At 38.3% G+C, this 21,973-nt stretch overlaps 2 protein-coding genes across 2 annotated transcripts in view; both read left to right on the plus strand.

Moving 5' to 3' along the window:
- LOC131428002 (GPI mannosyltransferase 2) lies at nt 1-3,147 on the plus strand. Its single transcript, XM_058591638.1, has 3 exons — nt 1-139; nt 502-1,330; nt 1,401-3,147. The coding sequence occupies exons 2-3, from the start codon at nt 574-576 to the stop codon at nt 2,252-2,254; spliced, it is 1,611 nt and encodes a 536-aa protein (XP_058447621.1). The 5' UTR covers nt 1-139; nt 502-573; the 3' UTR covers nt 2,255-3,147.
- The window catches only part of LOC131428000 (probable ATP-dependent RNA helicase DHX34), a 24,139-nt gene continuing 2,177 nt past the window's right edge, over nt 12-21,973 (plus strand). The window contains exons 1-3 of the mRNA XM_058591637.1: nt 12-139; nt 19,518-21,557; nt 21,615-21,809. Coding sequence (XP_058447620.1) covers nt 19,521-21,557; nt 21,615-21,809 — 2,232 coding nt within the window. The 5' untranslated portion in view covers nt 12-139; nt 19,518-19,520. The remainder of the gene's footprint in view (nt 140-19,517; nt 21,558-21,614; nt 21,810-21,973) is intronic.

Raw genomic sequence — 21,973 nt, forward strand, 5'->3', positions numbered from 1 at the left:
TTTCACTTTGAATTTGTACAAATTTCATCGTGCTAAATCAATTTAAAATGAAACATACAGGCAATTTGTGACCGTATACATTTGTCTATCTAGCAGTTCAATAGGCAATAGGAAATTGACGCACATTACAGAATAAAAGGTATGTGCCTAATTAGTTAATGGAACATTTTGAAATTTAAATTAATTCTATTTCTTTCATACTGGTACAATTTATTTGAGTTTTTATCTAATTGGATCAATAATCAGTAAACCATCAAATTTTTCTTTAGATATTTTCCCCAATCTGATTAAAGAAGACAAATCAATAATTAGGATAAATTTTGGAGACATTGTTGATGTTGTCCTGTTTATTTGATCTCTTATTTTTTACTGCATTTTCATTTTCCTCAAATTCTATTTTCACTTGTTGGATCTTAAAACGTTGTTGTGAAGTACGTAATCTTTTTAAATTTTAACTGAAATTCTTTACTTTTAATATGTAAACTATTCTTTCCGTTTTAGGATCCAACAGTGAACGCATGAGTTGTTTGTCACCGGTTTCGTTCTCAATTAAAAGTGGTGCAAAAGAAACCGATGAAAATGACCAAAAGTTCCGGCCAGTCCACACCAACTCATTCTAAGGATCGTCAGTGTATAAGCCATACGCATTGCCACCATGAACATAGCCAACCTGTTTCGTCGCAAGCTCCAACCGATGCGGCCAGTTCATTACCCAAGCAAACATTTTATATATCAATCATTTTTCTTGCTTTACTTAGTCGATTATTTGTGATATTAGTGCAAATAATTTCGAACATCCTTGTTCCGGATCACGAGGCTGGCGTTTTTATTGCGCCCCGAGATCCGGAATTATCACCAGCTAAATTTGATGGGCTGGTGAGTGTGCTATTTGGAGGTTTGCATCGATGGGATGCACAGTATTTTTTGCACATCGCAGAGTATGGGTATACGTATGAAAACACATTGGCATTCCTTCCGTTGTTTCCGTTTGTTGTCAAAATGTTGACGATGGCGTTCGGAGGAACCTCGTCAGTAGTAACATATCGTGAGCTTTCGCTAGCGCTGGCGGTAGTTTTAAATGTAATATTTTTTGTACTCGCTGCGAAAGCTCTATACAAACTGAGCAATATGGTGTTGGGTAATAAGAAGAAAAGTGAACTAGCGGTGATACTGTTTTGTTTCAATCCTGCATCGATTTTCTTCACGGCACCCTACACCGAAAGTCTCTACTCGTGGTTGTCGTTCACGGTGATGGTGCAATGCATTGACGATATCAACTCAGTACTTATTACTGTGCCGTTGAGTTTGAGTCTGCTGTGCAGATCGAACGGTAAGTTTCGAAGTTTATCGCTCTGGGAAGTGACAGGTTTTCATCGGTTGTTGTTTTCGTTTTGTTTCAGGTATGCTGAACATTGGGTTTCTACTGTACTTCAGTATTCGCCGCATTATGTCGCAGAAGTCTTTTCACGACATCATTTGTATAGTATCTAAGCTGTTCTCTGTTGTTATGATCATCATCTTTCACTACGGTATCGCTCAAGTCTACAACTATTACCTATTTTGCTTCGAGCAAAAGTTCACTTTCCCAGCACATGTAAAAGACTATGCCGTTACTCACAGCCTGGTGCTGGCTGGGAACAAAACAAACGAATCGTCGCCTTGGTGCTCTAACTATTTGCCTTTATCTTACTCGTACGTACAAAGCCACTATTGGAATGTAGGATTTATGAACTATTACGAACTGAAACAGTTACCAAATTTTCTTCTCGCCTTACCAGCAATCTATCTGATAATCAGTAACTCTTACAAATACGCAAACGACAACTGGGACTTTTGTGCCCGACTGGGTTTATTTCAGGTAAACAAGAAACTGTTAAAGAACATGAAAAACTACGACCGATTAGCGTTCGTTTTCATAGCCCACGGAATGTTTTTAACATTGTTTAGCGCTCTGTTTGTGCATGTGCAAGTTATGACGCGTATGATAGCCTCGTCGAGTCCGTTGCTTTACTGGTTTGCCGCCGACTATTTCACCGGCGACAAAGCATTCATCCGACGGCAGGTTATACGAAAACTGTCCAAACAGGTCCAGGACGGTACTGAACCGTGCACTCACTTCGAAAATTACGTGGAGTTGAGTGAAATGCTCGACTTCAGAGCAATGAATTGGAAACAAAGGTTTATTCTGTGCTACTTTCTAGGCTACTCCATTATTGGGACCGTTCTTTTCAGTAATTTCCTTCCGTGGACTTAGAGAACGTTTTTAGTAAATATTGTATGCAAGAGTTATTACCAACATCGTACTTTACTGAATGAAATTAAATTTAAACAAAGAGTCTTAGAAATACAACGGTCGAAGTTCAAATAATGTCTACAATTACATTTTAAACAACTAATCAAAGAACAAGCATAACATAGTGGACATTCGAGTTTAACGGATTGTAGTAGAAATAATTTTAACCAAAAATAACTTACAGAACATACGAATGAAGTAGTTTGAAACTATTCAAGCAGAGTTAGTGATAGTGTTAGCTATTATCTCAGACGATATTCTCTATACAAGCAATGATAACGTTTAACGTTGTATTCGATTACCACATTTTAAAATTTGCATACTAAATATTGAACTAGGTATGATTCTCTCATTCGATTAGATGTGCAATAAACTCATATCTTCATTCATAGTTATTTTTCATACATCCATAGACGGTTTACATATACCTACGATTTATCAGATGCTCAAATCAAATATATTAGGAACGGTTAACATTAACGACTGTTACTCGCAATCAAAAATTTACCTACTAGTGTTTGGTCGTTTCCAAAAAAAAAGTACTAGGGACTGCTTTATGCATCTATTTGCCTTACTCAATGTTGCAGAACAAATGCAAACAAATATTTAAATAGGCTGCCATAATCGATCCCGCCATATGAATAAACAAGCGATTGTTTACAACTTTTCTTGTTTGCTCAAAAAAAAAATGTTGCAAAGTAGGAACGATAATTATCCAACTGAAAATCGAGTTTGACAGTAAATTTTAAGTTACAAATAGGTAATTATTACTACTTCAATTTGATAAATACTTTTTCTAGTCTTCATATTACCAAAGTCAAGTACTCCTGTTTTCAGCCAAATTAACTTATAAATTAGTGTATTTCGGTTAGTTAATCGCGTTTGTTTGGTTTCGTTAATGTAAGAATATCACACACCATCTACATTAAGTTTCCTTATCACTAGCAGTTATATAGAGATAAATATTTCGTCTTGCTCAAACAGGCAGGTTTGTTTCTCGGCATTCTATGAAGTCAGAAATATTAATTCTGTATAAAATGTTCAAAACGACGCATGTAACAATGAGATTTCTCTTTGTTTACTTTCTCTTTCGATTATTGCGAAATATTCCTAATTTTTTCGGCAATTTTTCCAGAGCAGATTAAAAGATGATAGCTTTAGTTATTATTATCGGTGAATAATTGGAGAGAAGGATTGCTAAGAGTGCCGTAATAATCAAAAGAGAAAGTAAACAAAGAGAATCTCTTATTGTTACATACGTCGTTTTAAACATTTTATACAGAATTTATATAATATGGTAAATACGAAACAAAAATCGACTCAAGTGTGCGACTTTAGAGAAAGACACTTCTGGGGCATCCATTCTCGTGCTTTTGAGGTGACAAGTATCATAGAAACTAACTCAGATCGCCTGCCGGATATTTTTTTTTCTTTTGTGGATGGTCGCATAGTCGTCCAATCGGAGTTTCGCAACATGGCACTAAAGTCGTCCAGTAGGAAGATTGATTGTATACGACCTTTAAGAAGTTCATTCTTTAGACAAAGTGTACAAAAATTTACTTTGCATTTCGTATGATAAATGTTGTTTTTCAAACAGAGCCGCTTCACACAACCTCTTTAACGGGCTCGTTAACGCCGGTGAACAGGCTGCAGTATCAGCAAGTGGACATTCTGTGCATTTTTTTTGAGCTCCGTTCACCTCACACAAGAGAAAAAGATTTTCAGCCGAAATCTGTTGATTTTTCGCATTTGAAAAGAATTTTGGATGACCTTGGTCATTTGTCTCTCATTACCAACACCAACAAACTAAGCGGTCCTTTTCAGAACATCCAAAATTCTCATCGAATTATTTTCGATAGTATATTCCACATGGATATAAATAAACGTATGTGAAACACAAATGAAGATGTCTGCCTAAATATTCAAAACAAAAATTAATAGTGATTTTGACAATCATTTTGTAGTCCTACGTGAACATGCTGTCCCTTGTTCTTGTAGTTCTTTCACATGCATACTCTAAATTGTAGTCTTTGGAAGCTACATGATTGTGAAGTATTGGTGGGAACCACCAATTCAGATTTAATTTTCACGAATTCAGATTTAATTGCCCAATTTTAGATTTGCTTTAAATTTTCATTCAGATTCATGGTTCTATCGTTAGGGTCCCTAACTTAGGGATCCATGCAGTTGGAGTCGCTGTCGTCCAACGAAAGGATGTTGGATTAAGTACGATTCAGACGGTCCGGCACCTTCCTTCACAGTCAACCTCCGTCACCGTCACCGTCAAAATTGATGATGATGATGTTGATGATGGTTCCACCTCATACCCCTACAAAGGTGTGTGCAGAACAAGTTATCTAGATAATAATTAATTCTTTAACACATATCTTAACCAGTAAACAAAAGCAAAAAAAAAACGACTGGTTAGTTTAACAGGTATAGATTCTTCATAAAAAGAATGACTGACAACAAAAGAACATTCAAATATTTCGGATTGCTATCCAGGATGAATCAAGAAAATTTCCAACCCGGCAAGATCCTTGATCACCTCAGGAATCGAACCCGATATCTTTTCCAGTATCATATAGTAATTCACCTGGCCCTTCCCGCCGGACCAGTTCATCGCTACAAACATCTGTTACGATGTACTAACGAGACTGCGGATAAGCAGAGCCAAGATCAATTCCATCAACAACTGTCGATCCCAGATAATTTCCCAAATCTATTCTTAAAATTACTAATCAAACCGATCAAAGTCAAGAGTCAAACTTGACACACTGAATGGTAAAGTTCTTCGTCAATGAGAGAAGATATCTAGTTCCAGTCCTGTTCACTTTCACAAATTAGTTGAATGCATTCTTATGGAGTCATTCACACACAACGTCACCGTCACGGAATTCTTGACGGCCGGAACGTGTGAACGTTCCGGTAAAGGAAGTATTGAACTAACTTTGACTGACGTTCCCGTGACGGTGACGGAAGGAGACGGACCGTCTGAATCGTACAGTATTCATCACATCTTCGCTCATTTCAAAGTTGTTGCTGATGTTATTATTCATTGCGCAATTAGATTTTTTATCGTGACGTCACAAATGAACAACAATTCATTCTTGACAGTTCAGCGGTACTGTTTATAAATAATCTTTAACAAAATCGAGGAACATATCACGCCTTTTTTTTAAAAAAAACGGCGTATAAGCCATCCAGCAACATTCACTTTGAATAGTAATTTCGAATGACTCGGCACTCGCTGAGAGTAAGTGATAATAGTAAACGGCAGAGACAAGTTTTCTCTTTCGTCTGGTGTTAAATTTAATACTCTATCTTTCATAGCTCGCTTGCAATTTCTTTCGAAAGTGAAAGTTGACAGGTGGCTTATTGGACGTTCTACAAAAACGCGTGATATCTCTTACAATCATCTTTACACTTCACAACTAGTCACTTTTATTTAATAAATCTCTGAAACGAACCGTATCGAATCGATGACAAATGTTTTGAAACTCTATTTAGGCGATAGCGACCGTGAACGGTCTCATCCGTTTGTCAACAGACAAACAAAAAAGTCTATTTACAAACTGTACCGCTGAACTGTCAAAATGTGTTCATCCGATTGAGGGTATCTAGGTTTTTTACCGTCACTGCTAACCTCAATCGGATGAACACAATCGGATGAACAGATTTTTTTGTTTGTCTGTTGACAAATTGGATGAGACCATTTACGGTCCATATCGCCTAAAAAGAATATTAACATTTGTTTACAATTGGATACGGCTTATTTTGAAGATTTATTAAATAAAAGTGACTAGTTGCAAAGTGTAAAGATGATTGTTCTTCGATTTTTGTTTAAGCTTGTTTGTAAACAGTACCGCTGAACTGTCAAGGATGAATGCTTGTTCATTCGTGACGTCACGATAAAAAATCTAACAGTGACGGTAACAAATGTAATTAGTTTTTACACGAACATGACATAACCTCACAAAATGATCAGAATGAACTTTTTTTGACAGCCGTCGGTGATTTGTTTACAGTTTGAAAGTTCATCAGCGGTTCGTCGTTTGAGTTTAAAAATTGCAAGCCGCCTCACATTAAACAGATTCACACAGATATCGCTCCTTGATGCTGGAAACGCAAACCAAGCATCCCTGCAACCAGCTGATCATCCCTGCAACCAGCTGATCTTGACAAACGATGGTAAATAGTTCGCGCAGTTCAATGTAGGTGACACTAGTGACCCACGAAAACTTATTGTTAGAATAATTTACTCATAGTGTCATGTCTGTTAGTCTGAAATATTAATACAATTGATAGACTCGGCGAAATGGCTATTAGTCAGAGATGCCATTTATACAGATTTATCTGTATTATACAGATTTTTACATGCGCATACAGATTTCATACAGAATACAGATTTTGTCCAAATTTCCTAAACTTAATACAGATTTATACAGATTTCACAAAAAAATTGGAAAGAACAAATTATTTTTTGTCGATTGAGGGGGCCATAGAGGCCACTTATTATACAATATTATTGTCAATTCAAAGTATTGTCAATACCGTCAATCCAACTGGATTGGTAATTTGTGTTCGCATTTTTCGAAAAAATCTAGCGTTTGGAGCTTTTAATATTGTACTGAATATTGAAATCTTGAGAAAAGAGTTCATTGCACGCAGTTTCGAATCTGGAGAGAAAGTGTTGTTGGATTGATGAACAGTTTTGATATTTTGATAATATTTTCACCAATCCGATTAATTTTCCACTACACGATCAATAGTATTATCCTTGTATTGACAATAGTATTGCCGCGTGTGAAGGCCGCTTTTGGTAGTAGTGACAAGATAAATGTTTCGTAATAAATGGACGAATAACAAATTGATATTGAATATCTTAAAATGGTGTTAGTATTTGAAGTTGAGCACTGAGATCCCACATCAACTCACCAAGTCAACATTTTGAAAGTATTTGAAAATGAAACTATGTTTCATTGATTCTGTTTGTTGGAAATTTGAAAACATTTCGTTTCGTCGTTGTATAGTGAGATATAAATATTGAACGCTCATTCAATTTCTCATTATAAAACCATAAAATGTTGGAAAAACATTACCTCAGCACATTTTCATTTTAAAATGTCGGTTTTATAGTGAATACAGGTAAATACAGATTTTTCATTTAGAGTAACAACTTGCCCCGGGTGGCAAGTTTCATTTGAAATTCATAATTTGGTTATTCTATAAAATCTTGCTATCATTATAAAAACGATTTTACAGTTCGTATTTGCATTTCATCCGACACAGTCCAATACTGCTTACGGTCGAGACGACAGAAACGAAAACAGTGTAAAAACAAAAACGATTTACAAAAGCCTGAAATTTGGCCTTTAAGACCAAATTCAATTTGTAGTGATTTCAAGCGCTGCAAAATTAGACCAGCAACAAATGAAAGTGATATATCGCTAAAAGAACGCATGCATCTTGACGTTAATGACGTAAGTGAGATTGAATTCAACAAGGCTTCTAACTATATGTCCTTTATATTCAAACGTGAACGAGATGCAATTGCATTCGCTTCGGTTAACATCGAGATGCACAGTGTCGAGTATGACAATGCTAAATACAAAATCCCTGTGTACGTGGTGATTGGAAGTGCGTGTACATACAGTACAGAGAAGATCTTTCCATCGAAAGGAAGTATTGCGTAATTTTTCCCTGGTTCCGGAATGGCGTGCGAGTGTTACGTATGTGAATGCATAAGGCAATGTACCCCATCTTATGTAATTTGTGGCCAGGGCGGAAGGTATTCTTGTAAAGCTGATTACACGTAAGTTTTGTGAACAACCTACGCACTACGGTAAACCTTACACTGAAACTGCGAAAAGGACATCTTCAAACAAATACAAAGACAACCGTTCAGCAACGGCAACTTGTGAACCAACTAGCTACAGCAATCAATGTACAGCAAGGCGCATCTACAGTAACAAGAAATAAACACATTGCTATTTGCTGCTATTTGTTAACTACCTCTTAAGTCATAGACCTCTTTAATTTTGTTTTCGTTATGTTGATTGTTTCTTTGACATATAACTTTGCTTCCGCCGTTTTTTTTTTTTCAAAATTAAACGCTTTATTGCGAAAAAGTGCTTACAGATGTATTATTCAAAGTATTGTCCATAGCTAGCGACAACTTTCTCCCATCTTTCCGGCAATTTTCGGATCCCGGCTCGAAAACAAAGGAGTCCTCTTTTGACGCTATCCATGAAGCAATGCATTTTTCCAACTCTTCGAAGGATTGAAAATGTTGATCTGTCAGGCCGTGTGCCATCGAACGGAACAATTGAAAGTCAGAAGGGGCGACATCTGGGGAATACGGCGAGTGGGGCAAGACTTCCCATTTCAGCGTTTCCAGGTACTTTTTGACCACTTTTGCGATGTGAGGCCGAGCATTGTCGTGTTGGAGGATGACTTTGTTATATCGCTCTTGATATTGTGGTCGCTTTTCTTTTAGCGCGCGACTAAGGCACATCAGTTGCGTTCGGTAGCGAGCTCCTGTGATGGTTTCACTCGGTTTTAAAAGCTCTTCATCAAGCAATGCTTCTAGTTGTTCATCTTTGAAGGTTTCTTCTCTTCCACCACCATGTATGTCTTCAACATCGAAATCACCATTTTTAAAACGTTGAAATCACTCCCGACATGTTCTTTTACTCAGAGCAGCATCACCGTAAGTTTCTGAGAGCATTCGATGCGCTTCAGCTGCATTTTTTTGCGAATTGTAACAGAAAAGTAAAACTTCCCGCAAATGGCGAGAATTGGGTATATAATCAGGCATTTTCGAGCGTGAATAATACGAAAACAAGAACAACTGTCACTGAAACGGCGATGACAATTCGTTAGGCACTGTACACACTCACTTTAAAGGCATTATCATCTATGTATTTTGACCAGCCTCAGCCGGTACAGCCACCTATCGGAAAACGGCGGAAGCAAAGTTGTACATCTGATATGATAGAAATTTGAACGCAATCTGTCAATTAGTTTGTTTACGGCCGCTGTGAATGAGAGTGCATTTGGCGATTTTCACTATGGAAAATTCAGCTAAACAACAACAAGTTTGTTTGAAATTTTCTATTTTGAGCAAAATTTTATGTGATTAAGCATTGAAAATGACGCAGAAAACTTACGGGTCTCGATCACAGGCATACGAATGGTTTAAATCATTCAAAGAAGCTCGTTTTTTTTGTTTCGATTATAGAGGTTTTAACCTTAAAGTCATTCGTCTCTTCGGGTCAGAAAAATTGTCTGACCCTATGTGCGGGGTTGGGAATCGAACCCAGGCGGGCTGCATGAAAGGCATCGACTTACCCATCACGCTATACCCATTCCCCTAAGAAGCTCGTTCTGAAAGTCCATCAACATCAAATACCGAAAAAAAACGTGGCAAAAACAAGAAAATTGTGCTGGAAGATCGTCGTGTAACTGAAAGAGAGATTACTAGTGACTTAGACATCTCCAACTGTTATTACCTCAGCGTTATGCAGCGTTTGTGAGAGTCCGTAATCCGTAATAAAAGACCAGATCTGTGGAAAGCCAACAATTGGATTTTTCACCACGACAATGCACCTTCTCGCGCGACTATTGTTGTACACGATTTTTGGGCACCGCTGTCATCACTCAGGCACCATATTAACCAGATCTGGCGCCATGTAACTTTTTCCTGTTCCCGAAATTTAAATTCCCTATTCGTGGTAAGCGTTTTGTGTCGACTGAATCGTTAAAATAGAATTCACTAAAAGCCGTACCAGGAAGGGCATACGAAAAGTGTATGGAAAATTGGGTTAAGCATTAGTATATCTCGGTTGATTTTCCAGAAGGCCGTAAGAACAAGTGACAGTTTCTTTTTTCAAATAAAATTTTTATTAGGCTCATTTGCTTTAGCTTAACGTGGCCGATTGTCTTGTTGTTAGGGAGAGAGAAAGGGATGCCGTATTACGGGGCGGCATACTCCCCAGTTAGTAAGGGGACATAGGGAGGGTGGGACCTACACAGTATTGAATTGAAATTTGAATACATCATTGGTTTGTGGCATGCATCTTTTAGACACATTTTGTGGTCGTCAAATGGTGAGATAACTAAGTCCTCACAAGTCCCTATCTCATGCCTCCCCGAGCGTCTATGATGACATTTGGTCAATAGGACGGCGTCGACTGGGTGCTATCGCCTTCTGCGTTAGTAGCAGAATGAGAGGGTGCGAAACGGCTTGCAGGTTGAAGCCCATCCTAAAGTGCAGTGTTTATCATAGTATATTACAACATATAATTCTGTTGTTTATTACATCATGTATTATTATTATTATTATTATTATTATTATTATTATTATTATTATTGTTATTATTATTATTATTATTATTGTTTTTATTATTATTATTATTATTATTATTATTATTATTATTATTAGAAGAGCGTAACTTACACTGCGACATTAACTGTTATATTGTATCATAGCATATTATTTCACATATTATCGTCTTACACTATTTTATGTTATTATATACTATGTTGTATAGTATTATACTGCATTGCATTATATCATATTATATTGTATTATATTATATTATATTTTATTATATTATATTGTATTCTATTATATTATGTTATATTGTATTGCATTATGTTGTTTTTAATTATATTATATTATAGGCTTTATTATGAGTAGTACTACGTACCTCTGCGCAAAATATAAATTTGTTTTCCTTATAAGTTATCATTTTTAAAGTAAATTTTAACTAAATATCAAGGTCGTCACAAGGTGAGCTTGGTGCTCACTGGTTCCTGTTTCATGCCTACACGTGTATCTGTGGTGACAATTGGTCGATGGAATGCGTTGATGGCAGAATGAGAGGATGAGAAATGACATATAAATTGAAGTAATATAATATCATAGCATATCGCAACATATCATTTTATTCATGCTATTATTTATTATATAATTCATTGTACTAAATTATGTTGTTTTTTATTATTATTTTCATTATTATATTTATTGTTATTATTATTAATTTGTCATCAATAATAATAACATATATTATTTTTATAGATGTGGATATTATTATTGTTATTAGAAGAGAAATATTCTACTTCCTGCAGTATTGCGAAGATAGAAGAGCATAACTGACACTCTACATTAACTGTTATTTTATATATTGATTTATAATATATTATATTGTATGACATTGTATTATATTATATTAAATTAAAATATATTATACTATATTGTGTTATATTATATTATTTTGTAGTATTTAAGTATTATTATTATTATTATTATTATTAGTATTATTATTATTATTATTATTATTAATATTATTATTATTATTATTATTATTTTTATTACTATTAATATTATTAATAATATTATTAATAGTATTTCTATTGTTTCTATAAGTATTATTTTTATGATTATTATTATTATTATTACTATTGTTACCATTATTATAATCTTTATCATTATCAGCTACATTTTCATTTCCATACTAAACATTTCACTTTACACATATATTATTAAATTGTATCATATTATATTACGTCATATTTTGTGGTATTATATTATATTACATTGTACTATATTATACTATATTATGGTACAATGTTTGGTATTGTTTTATATAGTATTGTAATACATTTTTTTAATACACAATTATAAGTGTATTATATTGCATTGTGATGTATTACATTTTTATATTTTATGCATAATAATATTTTGTAATATTCAGTGTCGTATAGTGACCAAACTATATTATAATATATTATGGTATATTTTACTATATTATGTCACATAACATTATGATACTATTATATTCATCATAAAATATTATAGTAGACTATAATACACTGTACCATACGATTTTGCACCGTTTTATACTATATTGTGTTTTATTGTATTATACTGCCGGAAATTATATTTAAGTGTATTATGTTACATTATATAATACTATGCTCAAGTACATTGTAAGGGAAGAGGGATGGGAGTGCATCAGGGTATCTTACAAGTGAATGACTGGATGAAGGAGTGAAATGTCAACCCGATTCACAGGGGAAAGCTGTGTGTTTTCCCCAGAAGGTCTGAAATGAGTAAGACGCACCCTTCTAACAAACAAACCATCAGGCAGGTTTAAGCTGGTACAGCGAATTCTTTTATTATATGGCCGGATGTTATTGCTGGAAGGCGCCGGGTCCTCAAAACCCATTTTGGCCTTCTTAACAGCAGTAATATGAAAGTTATCTGATAATCAAATTCGGATCTACTGTAAGTCTACCTGCATCCACTGGTAATGCCTTGAACTGATGGTGGCTTCACACATACATACATACATACATACATACATCTTTTAGACACATTTTGCGTTCGATGAATCTTCATGTTTTTCAGCTTGTAGCAATGAAGAGATTATTCTGGATTGGGATGCTTCGTTGGTGTGTTCTGACGTTGATGTGACGTTTTTGGGTAGCTTCCAGCAACTCAGTCAGTTCAAGGCAGGTGCATGCTCCGAAGCATCGTTTACACAGGCCATACTTCCAGCAACGTAAAGAAGAGTGCGGTAGAGCTGTAGACGAGAAAGAGATAGGGAGAGCACTAAATTTGAGCATTGATAGTTTTCAAGAAGTTATAGATGAGAGTCATATAAGGAAGATTTCGAGTTGCCAAGACGTCGCGGACTGGTACGAAGGGTGGTATACCTCGGGCCCGAAGGGAACCTATGAGTTGGGACCTGGCATCACAATACTCGACACATGTCCAAACAACATGTTCGATGTCATGATAACCCTCAACGCAAACGCAGACACCACTCTCAGCGAGCCCCACACGACGGAGATGCGCGCTGAACATATAATGATTAGACATGAGCCTTGACATTACACGAATAAAGTCTCGGCTCACGTCTAACCCCCGGAACCAAGCTTTCGTCGATACCTGTGGGATTATTGAGTGTAACCATCGTCCCAGAGTTCCACTATTCCATGTATTCTGCCAGCTAGCTAGAGTTTTCTGACGACAGCAACTGAAAAATTCATTGAAGCAGATTGGTCTTTCATAGATATCACCTTTTAGTGCGCCCACCTTGGCTAACGAGTCCGCCCTCTCATTGCCCCGTATGGAACAATGTGAGGGGACCCAAACCAAGGTAATCTGGTATGATTTTGCAGATAAAGCACTCAATTGTTCCCGTATTTTCCCCAGGAAATACGGTGAGTGCTTTCCAGGCTTCACTGAACGGAGAGCCTCAATGGAACTGAGACTGTCCGATACAATGAAGTAGTGATCTGTGGGCAGAGTGTCAATGAGCTCAAGGGTATACTGAATTGCAGCTAGTTCTGCGACGTAAACTGAAGCTGGATCACTGAGTTTATAGGAAGCGGTGAAATTTACATTGAATATACCGAAGCCAGTGGACCCGTCTAGATATGATCCGTCAGTGTAAAACATTTTATTACAGTCGACTTCTTTAAATTTATTATTAAAATTTTTTGGGATCTCTTGAGGGCGTACAGGATCCGGGATTCCACAAATTTCTTCTTTCATGGATGTGTCGAAAAGCACAGTAGAATTAGAAGTATCCACAAAATGAACACGATTGGGAACAAACGAAGAAGGATTTATATTCTGAGCCATGTAGTCAAAATACAAGGACATAAAACGGGTTTGTGAATTAAGCTCGACGAGCTTTTCAAAGTTTTCTATCACCATCGGATTCAAAATGTCGCATCGGATTAGCAGTCGATATGAGAGATCCCAGAACCTGTTTTTCAACGGTAAGACGCCCGCCAGCACTTCAAGACTCATCGTATGGGTTGATTGCATGCAACCCAAGGCAATACGTAAACAACGATACTGAATTCTTTCCAGTTTAATGAAATGAATATTCGTAGCGGAGCGGAAACAGAAACATCCATATTCCATTACTGACAATATCGTCGTTTTGTACAACCTGATCAGGTCTCCTGGGTGAGAGCCCCACCAAGTTCCGGTTATTGTACGAAGGAAATTGATTCTCTGTAGGCATTTTCGTTTCAAATACCTAATGTGACATCCCCAGGTACCTTAGGAATCGAACCAGACCCCGAGATATTTAAATGTGAAAACCTGAGCTATGGTTTCACCCCCTAGTTGAAGCTGTAGTTGCGCAGGTTCTCGCTTCCTTGAAAATACAACCAGCTCAGTTTTCTCCGTAGAGAACTCGATACCCATTTGAAAAGCCCATGTCGACAAGTTGTCGAGGGTATCTTGCAATGGTCCTTGGAGATCGGCAGCTTTGGGTCCTATAATAGACACAACACTGTCGTCGGCAAGTTGTCTTAGCGTGCAAGATGTGTTGATACATTCATCAATGTTATTTACGTAAAAGTTGTATAAAAGGGGGCTTAAGCATGAGCCCTGAGGAAGACCCATGTAACTGAATCGCTTTGTCGTCAAATCACCATGCTCAAAATGCATGTGTTTCTCGGACAATAGATTATATAAAAAGTTGTTCAAAACTGGTGAAAGACCATGCTGATGCAACTTCTCAGATAGAACGTTAATGGAAACTGAATCGAATGCCCCCTTGATGTCGAGGAAAACTGATGCCATTTGTTCTTTACGAGCAAATGCCATTTGAATTTCTGTTGAGAGCAACGCTAGACAATCGTTCGTTCCTTTGCCCCTGCGGAACCCAAATTGTGTACCTGAAAGCAATCCATTTGTTTCGACCCAATTGTCTAGACGGAAGAGAATCATTTTCTCCAACAATTTCCGAATACAGGAAAGCATAGCAATCGGCCGATACGAATTGTGATCGGAGGCTGGTTTTCCAGGTTTTTGAATAGTAATAACTCTCACTTCTCTCCATTCGTGTGGGACAATATTACCCTCGAGGAACTTGTTGAATAAATTCAACAAGCGCCTTTTGGCAGAGTCGGGCAGATTTTTCAACAAGTTGAATTTAATTCTGTCTAACCCCGGGGCTCTATTGTTACACGACAAGAGCGCAAGTGAGAACTCTACCATCGAAAACGGTGTTTCGTTTGTATTCAATGTCGCGATGCGGGATATCTTCTGTTCCGGAACAGAATCAGGACATACTTTCTTAGCGAAATCAAATATCCAGCGGTTAGAATATTCCTCGCTTTCGTTCGCGTGATTTCGATTGCGCATGCGACGGGCCGTATTCCAAAGAGTGCTCATTGCTGTTTCTCTCGTTAATCCGTCAACAAACCTTCGCCAGTAACCGCGTTTCTTAGCTTTAATCAGACTTTTCATTTGAAATTCTAACGCCGCGTATTTCCGATAATTATCTGGAGTTCCGTTCCTTCTAAACGAGATGAAGGCTGAAGCTTTTTTCGTTTTCAGCTCTGAGCACTCTTTGTCCCACCATGGGTTGGGAGAACGCATACTAGTTTGCGCGCTAGGTACTCGTTTCGTCTGAGCTTGAATTGCGGTGTCAAGAATCAAGCCAGCCAAAAATGTATACTCTTCCTCCGGAGGAAGCTCCTGTGATGTTTCTAGTTTCTCAGACATCGAGCTCGCGTAACGTTTCCAATCAATGTTTCGTGTGAAATCGTACGAAACATTGATTGTTTCCGATGGTCTTCCACGGTTGGTGATAGAAACTATGATCGGCAAGTGATCGCTACCGTGAGGATCACAGATTACCTTCCACTTGCAATCTAACTGTAGCGAAGTCGAGCAAAGGGATAAATCCAGCGCACTTGGTTGTGCTGGCGGTCTAGGGTTCCGTGTCATTTCTCCCGTGTTTAGAATTGTCAAATTGAAGTTGTCACACAGATCTTGGATTAACGAAGAACGATTATCATCATATAAGCAGCCCCATCCTGTACCATGCGAGTTAAAGTCCCCTAAAACCAGCCCCGGTGAAGGAAGAAGTTCTATGATGTTTGCAAGCCGACGATGCCCTATCGAGACTCTGGGAGGAATGTAGATAGAAGCTATACATAGATCTTTGCCTTTAATATTAATTTGGCAAGCAACAACTTCAATTCCCGGTGTCGAGGGGAGGTTAATACGATAAAATGAATAGCACTTTTTAATCCCTAAAAGTACCCCTCCATAAGAGTCTTCTCGGTCCAGGCGGATTATGTTAAAATTATGGAAGTCGAGGTTGATGTTAGAAGTAAGCCAAGTTTCACTCAAGGAGAATACATCGCAATTATGAGTATGTATTAAGTGTTTGAAAGAATCAAGTTTTGGGATGATACTTCTGCAATTCCACTGAAGCACAATGATCATATCTTCGATTCTCAGTGGTAAATTATCCATCAAAAGATACGATCGCTGCAAGGAGGGGCCATTGTTCAGTCAACTGTTTTAAAAATGTCCTTACTGTTGGCAGTAGAGCAGTTAGGAAGCTTTTCAGAGGATCAGTAATATTGAAGGCTGTTAATATCCAGTCCACGATATCAGAAAATTTCAATAATCCAGCGTTTGTTGGATTTTCTGGTTGTGCTTTGGGGTCATTCGGGTTTTTTGATGCCCCAGGAAGTGCTGGGTACTCCTTATCATCCCTAAGTTTTTTGAACCCAGGAGGTGTTTGCTTCGGTTTTGAGTCAGCACTTTTTGTTTCCGTTTGGTTCTTTTGTGACGAAGAGGACAGTCTGAGGCCTTTACGAGGAAGCTTGGGAGAAGCCAGATTTTGTCTTTTCCTGCTTCCTTCAACCTGTGTGTAGGAAGGTCCTTCGCCTGGGTCGTCAGAGGTATCCTCTTCAACTGGCAAGATTGCAAACGGGTTCTCAGGGGTCGATGGAGTGGTTCTTTTTAAGATTTCCGCATAAGAACGTTTGGAACGTTCTTTCACGGATCGCTTCAATTTCTCCGCACGCTGTATGTACGTAGGGCACACCGAAAGATCATGAGGATTCTCCCCGCAGTAGCAACACTTTTCCACTGCTCTTCTGCAGAGATCGTCCTCATGGGCCTCTCCGCATTTGCCGCATCGCAGTTTGTTGCAACAATAGGTTGCCGTATGACCTAGCTGTTTGCAGCTTGTACAATGCATTACCCGCGGTACATACAGCCGAACAGGTAGACGAACTCCACTCACTACCAAATAATTTGGAAGTGCAGATCCGGCAAAAGTCACGCGAAATGAGTCCGATTGGTAAAATTTACCATCTATCGATTTGGAGTGCAATTGCTTGCACTCCAAAATTTTCACTGGTTGAAGGTCGGGGTTTTTGAAACGGCCTACCCCGTCCTTCATCAGATCTTCGATTGTCAGACTTTCGTCACGGACCACACCGTCGATCTCCACCACATGAGACGGGACGTACACGCGGTACTCCTTCGTGAACAACTCGCTGGTAGCAATCTCGTTTGCTTGCTTCAGGTCGGACACAACAACGCGTAACTTGTTTGGCGAAACCTTATCTATTGTTTTTATTGCCGAGAAATGTTTTTCCAGGTCCCGAGCAATATTTAAAACTCTGAGAGACTTTAATTTGGGCCGGAAGTATACCACCCACGGACCCCCCGAGCCATCGTCTTGGTAAACTTTTTGGCGAGCAGGCAATATCTTAGAGGGAGATGGAGGCATCGGAGAGGGAGATGGCATTGGAGAGGGAGATGGTATCGGAGGGGGAGATGGTATAGGAGGGGTAGATGGCATCTCGGAAGCAAACTCAGCCTCTAAATGTTCTTCGTTCATTCGTTCAGCTTCGCCCTCCTCCGAGACACCCCCACTGTCATCAATATTCATATTTAAAGTGCGGGAGTAAAGAAGTCTCCCGCACTTGAAATGAGAAAGAAAGAAATAAAATGAAAAGAAAATATATGAATAGTAAAAGTTGAAAGAAAAAGTTTGAGAAAATACTTAACAGTATGTCACGGTAAGCTGTTAGGTGAGTTGCTCCTTCACTCCTTCGTTGTGCTTCAGCGTGACCTTGACTCAGGATTTGGCTGCTGCGATGCGGGTAGCAAACAATAGAAATAACTGCTGCCCGAGGATAGCACAATAGCGTCTACTGTCGATACCGATACAAAACCGGTGCACAGACAGAACTCACTTGCGGGAATGCTACTTTTTATCACTTTTATTTAATGCCTATACTACAGCCTCTGCTGTGATAGGCACCTTCGTCTTACCGATGTCGATTGTTAAAAAACGCGTGTGCTCACTTCGAACATTCGGTTACGAATGACAGTTTCTCTTTGTTCACTCTCTCTTTCGAATATTGTGATGTGATTTAAAAAGAATTTCTTGGATTTCACAGTTCTGTTTGAAAGTCGAACGTTTCGAGCATCATTCTATGCAAAGAGTTAAGTGATAAACGTGTAAACCGCTTGGTAATCAATGGAAGAGAAAGTAAACAAAGAGAAACTGTCACTTGCTCTTACGGCCTTCTGGAAAATTAACCGAGATATGTGTATCGCTTTATAAGCAGCATATTTTGAAGGAGATAAAAACATTTGGATTGAAATTTAAATATTTGTGTTTTATTTACAAATCCGGATAGTTTTCGGGCCGCATCTTGTACTTAGCATTATTATTTTCGTAATTCAAATACGAATATAATTCAAGTCCAATCGATTGGGCAATAAGACCTTCCATTTAAATCAAAATACACTAAGGTCTTTTTTACGCGGTTATTTTTTTATCGCGAATTTCCGAAGTTGTTCTTGTTTTGTATTAGAAATGCATGAAACGTCGAGATCTGGTGTTATCCCGAAATTTGTTGGTATTAAAAATGCCTTACTCTTCCCTTCGTCCCGGGTTGGCGGTTCAATGCATAGGGCGCTGGTCTTACAAACCAGTTGTCGTATGTTCGAGCCCCGACCTGGAAGGATTCGTAATGTCAGTAGAATCGTAGCACCAGCCATGCACTGGTTCTGTACACTCTAAATCGGCTGCGAAGTCTGTTGAAACAGAAGGTCAAATTCCACTACAGGAATGTAATACCAACGACGCACTCGTTTCACATAGAAGGTAATCAATGATTCGGTTCTTCCAATAATCTATAATCCCAAAATAGTGTTAGAATATGTTTGATGTGAATAAGTCATACTTTAGTATAGGCAAAGTTTTTTGAGAATTATTTTTTAAAACGTGTAGAAACTCAAGGAGACATATTTTCTGATATCATATCGGAATGTTTTGATATGACAGTAAAATTTATTTGTCAAATTCCATTTAAACAATTTGTGGCAATTCAAATAATTTGTTTCAATTACACCTTTTACATCTAGATCATGAGTTCTTCAAAAGAATATGATGAACGCAAATTCAACGTTCAAAGAAATCAACATGCTTCTACATCACGAAACTACGACAGAGACTCGAAGTCGTCGTTCAAGCAGTATCGACATAAGCATGAATCAAGGTCACCCAATCGACACCGCAGATCTAGGTCTCGCTCCCCCCATCAACAATTGAACAAAGTGGAGAGGTTTTGCAGTCCTTTGGAATCAAGTACCTACAAATCTACTTCAAGACACAGAAATAGTTCGGTTAGTCCCGATAGAAAAAATATCAAGTCTGAACGTCACTCACACTACTCAGACCACCAATCGAACCAGAATAAACAATCAAAGTATGAAGCACCTGTAGAGAATACCGATAAGCTGGAAGAAACCAATTTGGTGAACTTTTCATTTCTCAATCATAAAAACATACTAAACCGCGTCCTACTCGGCTACTGCAGTCGTGATCAACTCGTCACCGATTCGAATGATTTTTGGTTATTTTTGAACAAATACGAAACACTGTTAAAGAAAAGTGGTCAATGTATTCTACCTCAGCCTGTGGATGAATCAGATCTACGAACGGATGATTTAATTCAATCGCAGTACAATAACACATACTGTACGGCGATTTCGCTTGATGTCCGATTTGATGAGCTGTACAGCAGACTTCGTCAAGTTGATGAAAGTGGAAAAATCAGTGCTTTAAAATTGAAGCAGTTCTTACAGATAGTATTGCATTACTTAGATTTTCGCCAGAAGGAACGTTTCAATAAGTTAATGAAACTCCGAAAGGCACAAGCTGAACTTCCGGTTGCGAAGTACAAGGATGAAATCGTGTCTGCTGTACGTAACGAAACTGTGCTCATTCTTGCTGGTGATACGGGTTGTGGGAAGTCCACTCAAGTACCCCAATATCTCCATCATGCTGGCTTCGAAAAGATTGCTTGCACCCAGCCTAGACGAATTGCATGCATTTCGCTTTCCAAGCGAGTAGCACACGAAATGCTGTGTGAGTATGGAACACAAGTCGGCTACCAGATACGCTTTGAAAGATCTAAAAGTACCCAGACAAATATCCTGTTTATAACGGAGGGACTGCTTTTGCGACAACTCGCTGCTGAGGAGTTTCTTTCGGAGTATTCAGTTATCATTCTGGACGAAATACACGAGAGACATCTTCACGGTGATTTTCTGCTCGGAATAACCAAATGTCTCATAAGAGCTAAGCCTGATGTGAAGTTGGTTCTCATGTCAGCCACCATTAATATCAAGCTGTTTGGTGATTACTTTGCTGAAGAGAAAGCTCATATCATAGAAGTTCCTGGTCGATTATTTCCGATCAAACTGCACTACATGCCACAAGTGCGAGAAATTTCGGTAGCAAGTACAAGTAAGGGTAAACAGAAAACCAGTGACCGTATCAGTCCAGATCCGTATCTTCAAATTTTGCAACTGATCGACCAAAAGTATCCCCCTACCGAGAAAGGAGACGTTTTGATCTTTTTAAGCGGTTTGAATGAAATCACGACAATCGTTGATGCTGCCAAAGAGTACGCCGAGAAAAGTAAGAACTGGATAATTCTTCCATTGCATAGTACCCTTTCGATATCCGAACAGGACAAGGTGTTCGATTACGCACCGGACGGGATGCGAAAATGCATCATTTCTACAAACATTGCTGAGACTTCGGTGACAATCGATGGTATTCGGTTTGTCATCGATTCTGGAAAGGTCAAAGAGATGAGTTATGATCCAACCACCAAGATGCAACGGTTGAAGGAATTTTGGATATCGAAGGCATCCGCCGAACAACGTAAGGGTAGAGCAGGGCGAACGGGCCCAGGCATATGTTACCGACTATATGCAGAAAAACAATTCTACGATTTCGATGCATATACAACGGCGGAGATATTGAAAGTACCACTAGAATCCCTACTGTTGCAAATGATTTCGATGGGGTTGCCAAATGCTAGAATGTTTCCCTTCGTGGAACCACCACCGTCGGAAAACGTGGAAAATGCCATCATGAACTTGAAACATCATGTGAGTTGATTGTACTAAGCTTAATAGTGTGATTTTGCTAAATTTTTATGTTTGCAGGAGGCACTAACGGTAGATGAAAAACTTACGCCGTTGGGTAAAGCACTGGCAAAGATTCCCGTAGATATCGGAATTGGTAAGATGTTGCTGATGGGATGCGTATTTCAACAGCTGCAGCCAGTTTTAACCTTAGCTGCTGCGTTGAGTGTCCAGTCGCCTTTTACAAACCGAGCTTATCGCGAGGCTGAGTGTGAGGTAAATAGATTATTATTATCATTATATTTTAATCTTAATTGTAAGCACATTTTGTTGGGTACAAATTCTACCATCATTCGTCTGACAACACTAGTCATTTGGCCATTGGTTGTGTGATGACATTGAAGACTATACTCTTGTGAGCAATGAGAACTATTGCGCAG

Source organism: Malaya genurostris, chromosome 2, assembly GCF_030247185.1.
Source record: "Malaya genurostris strain Urasoe2022 chromosome 2, Malgen_1.1, whole genome shotgun sequence".
Taxonomy (NCBI): Eukaryota; Metazoa; Arthropoda; class Insecta; order Diptera; family Culicidae; genus Malaya; species Malaya genurostris.

Coding starts and splice junctions, on each gene's coding strand:
- LOC131428002 (XM_058591638.1), top strand. CDS start 574: ATGAAAATGACCAAAAGTTCCGGCCAGTCCACACCAACTCATTCTAAG. Junction 1,331..1,400: donor TCTGCTGTGCAGATCGAACG/GTAAGTTTCGAA, acceptor GTTTTGTTTCAG/GTATGCTGAACATTGGGTTT.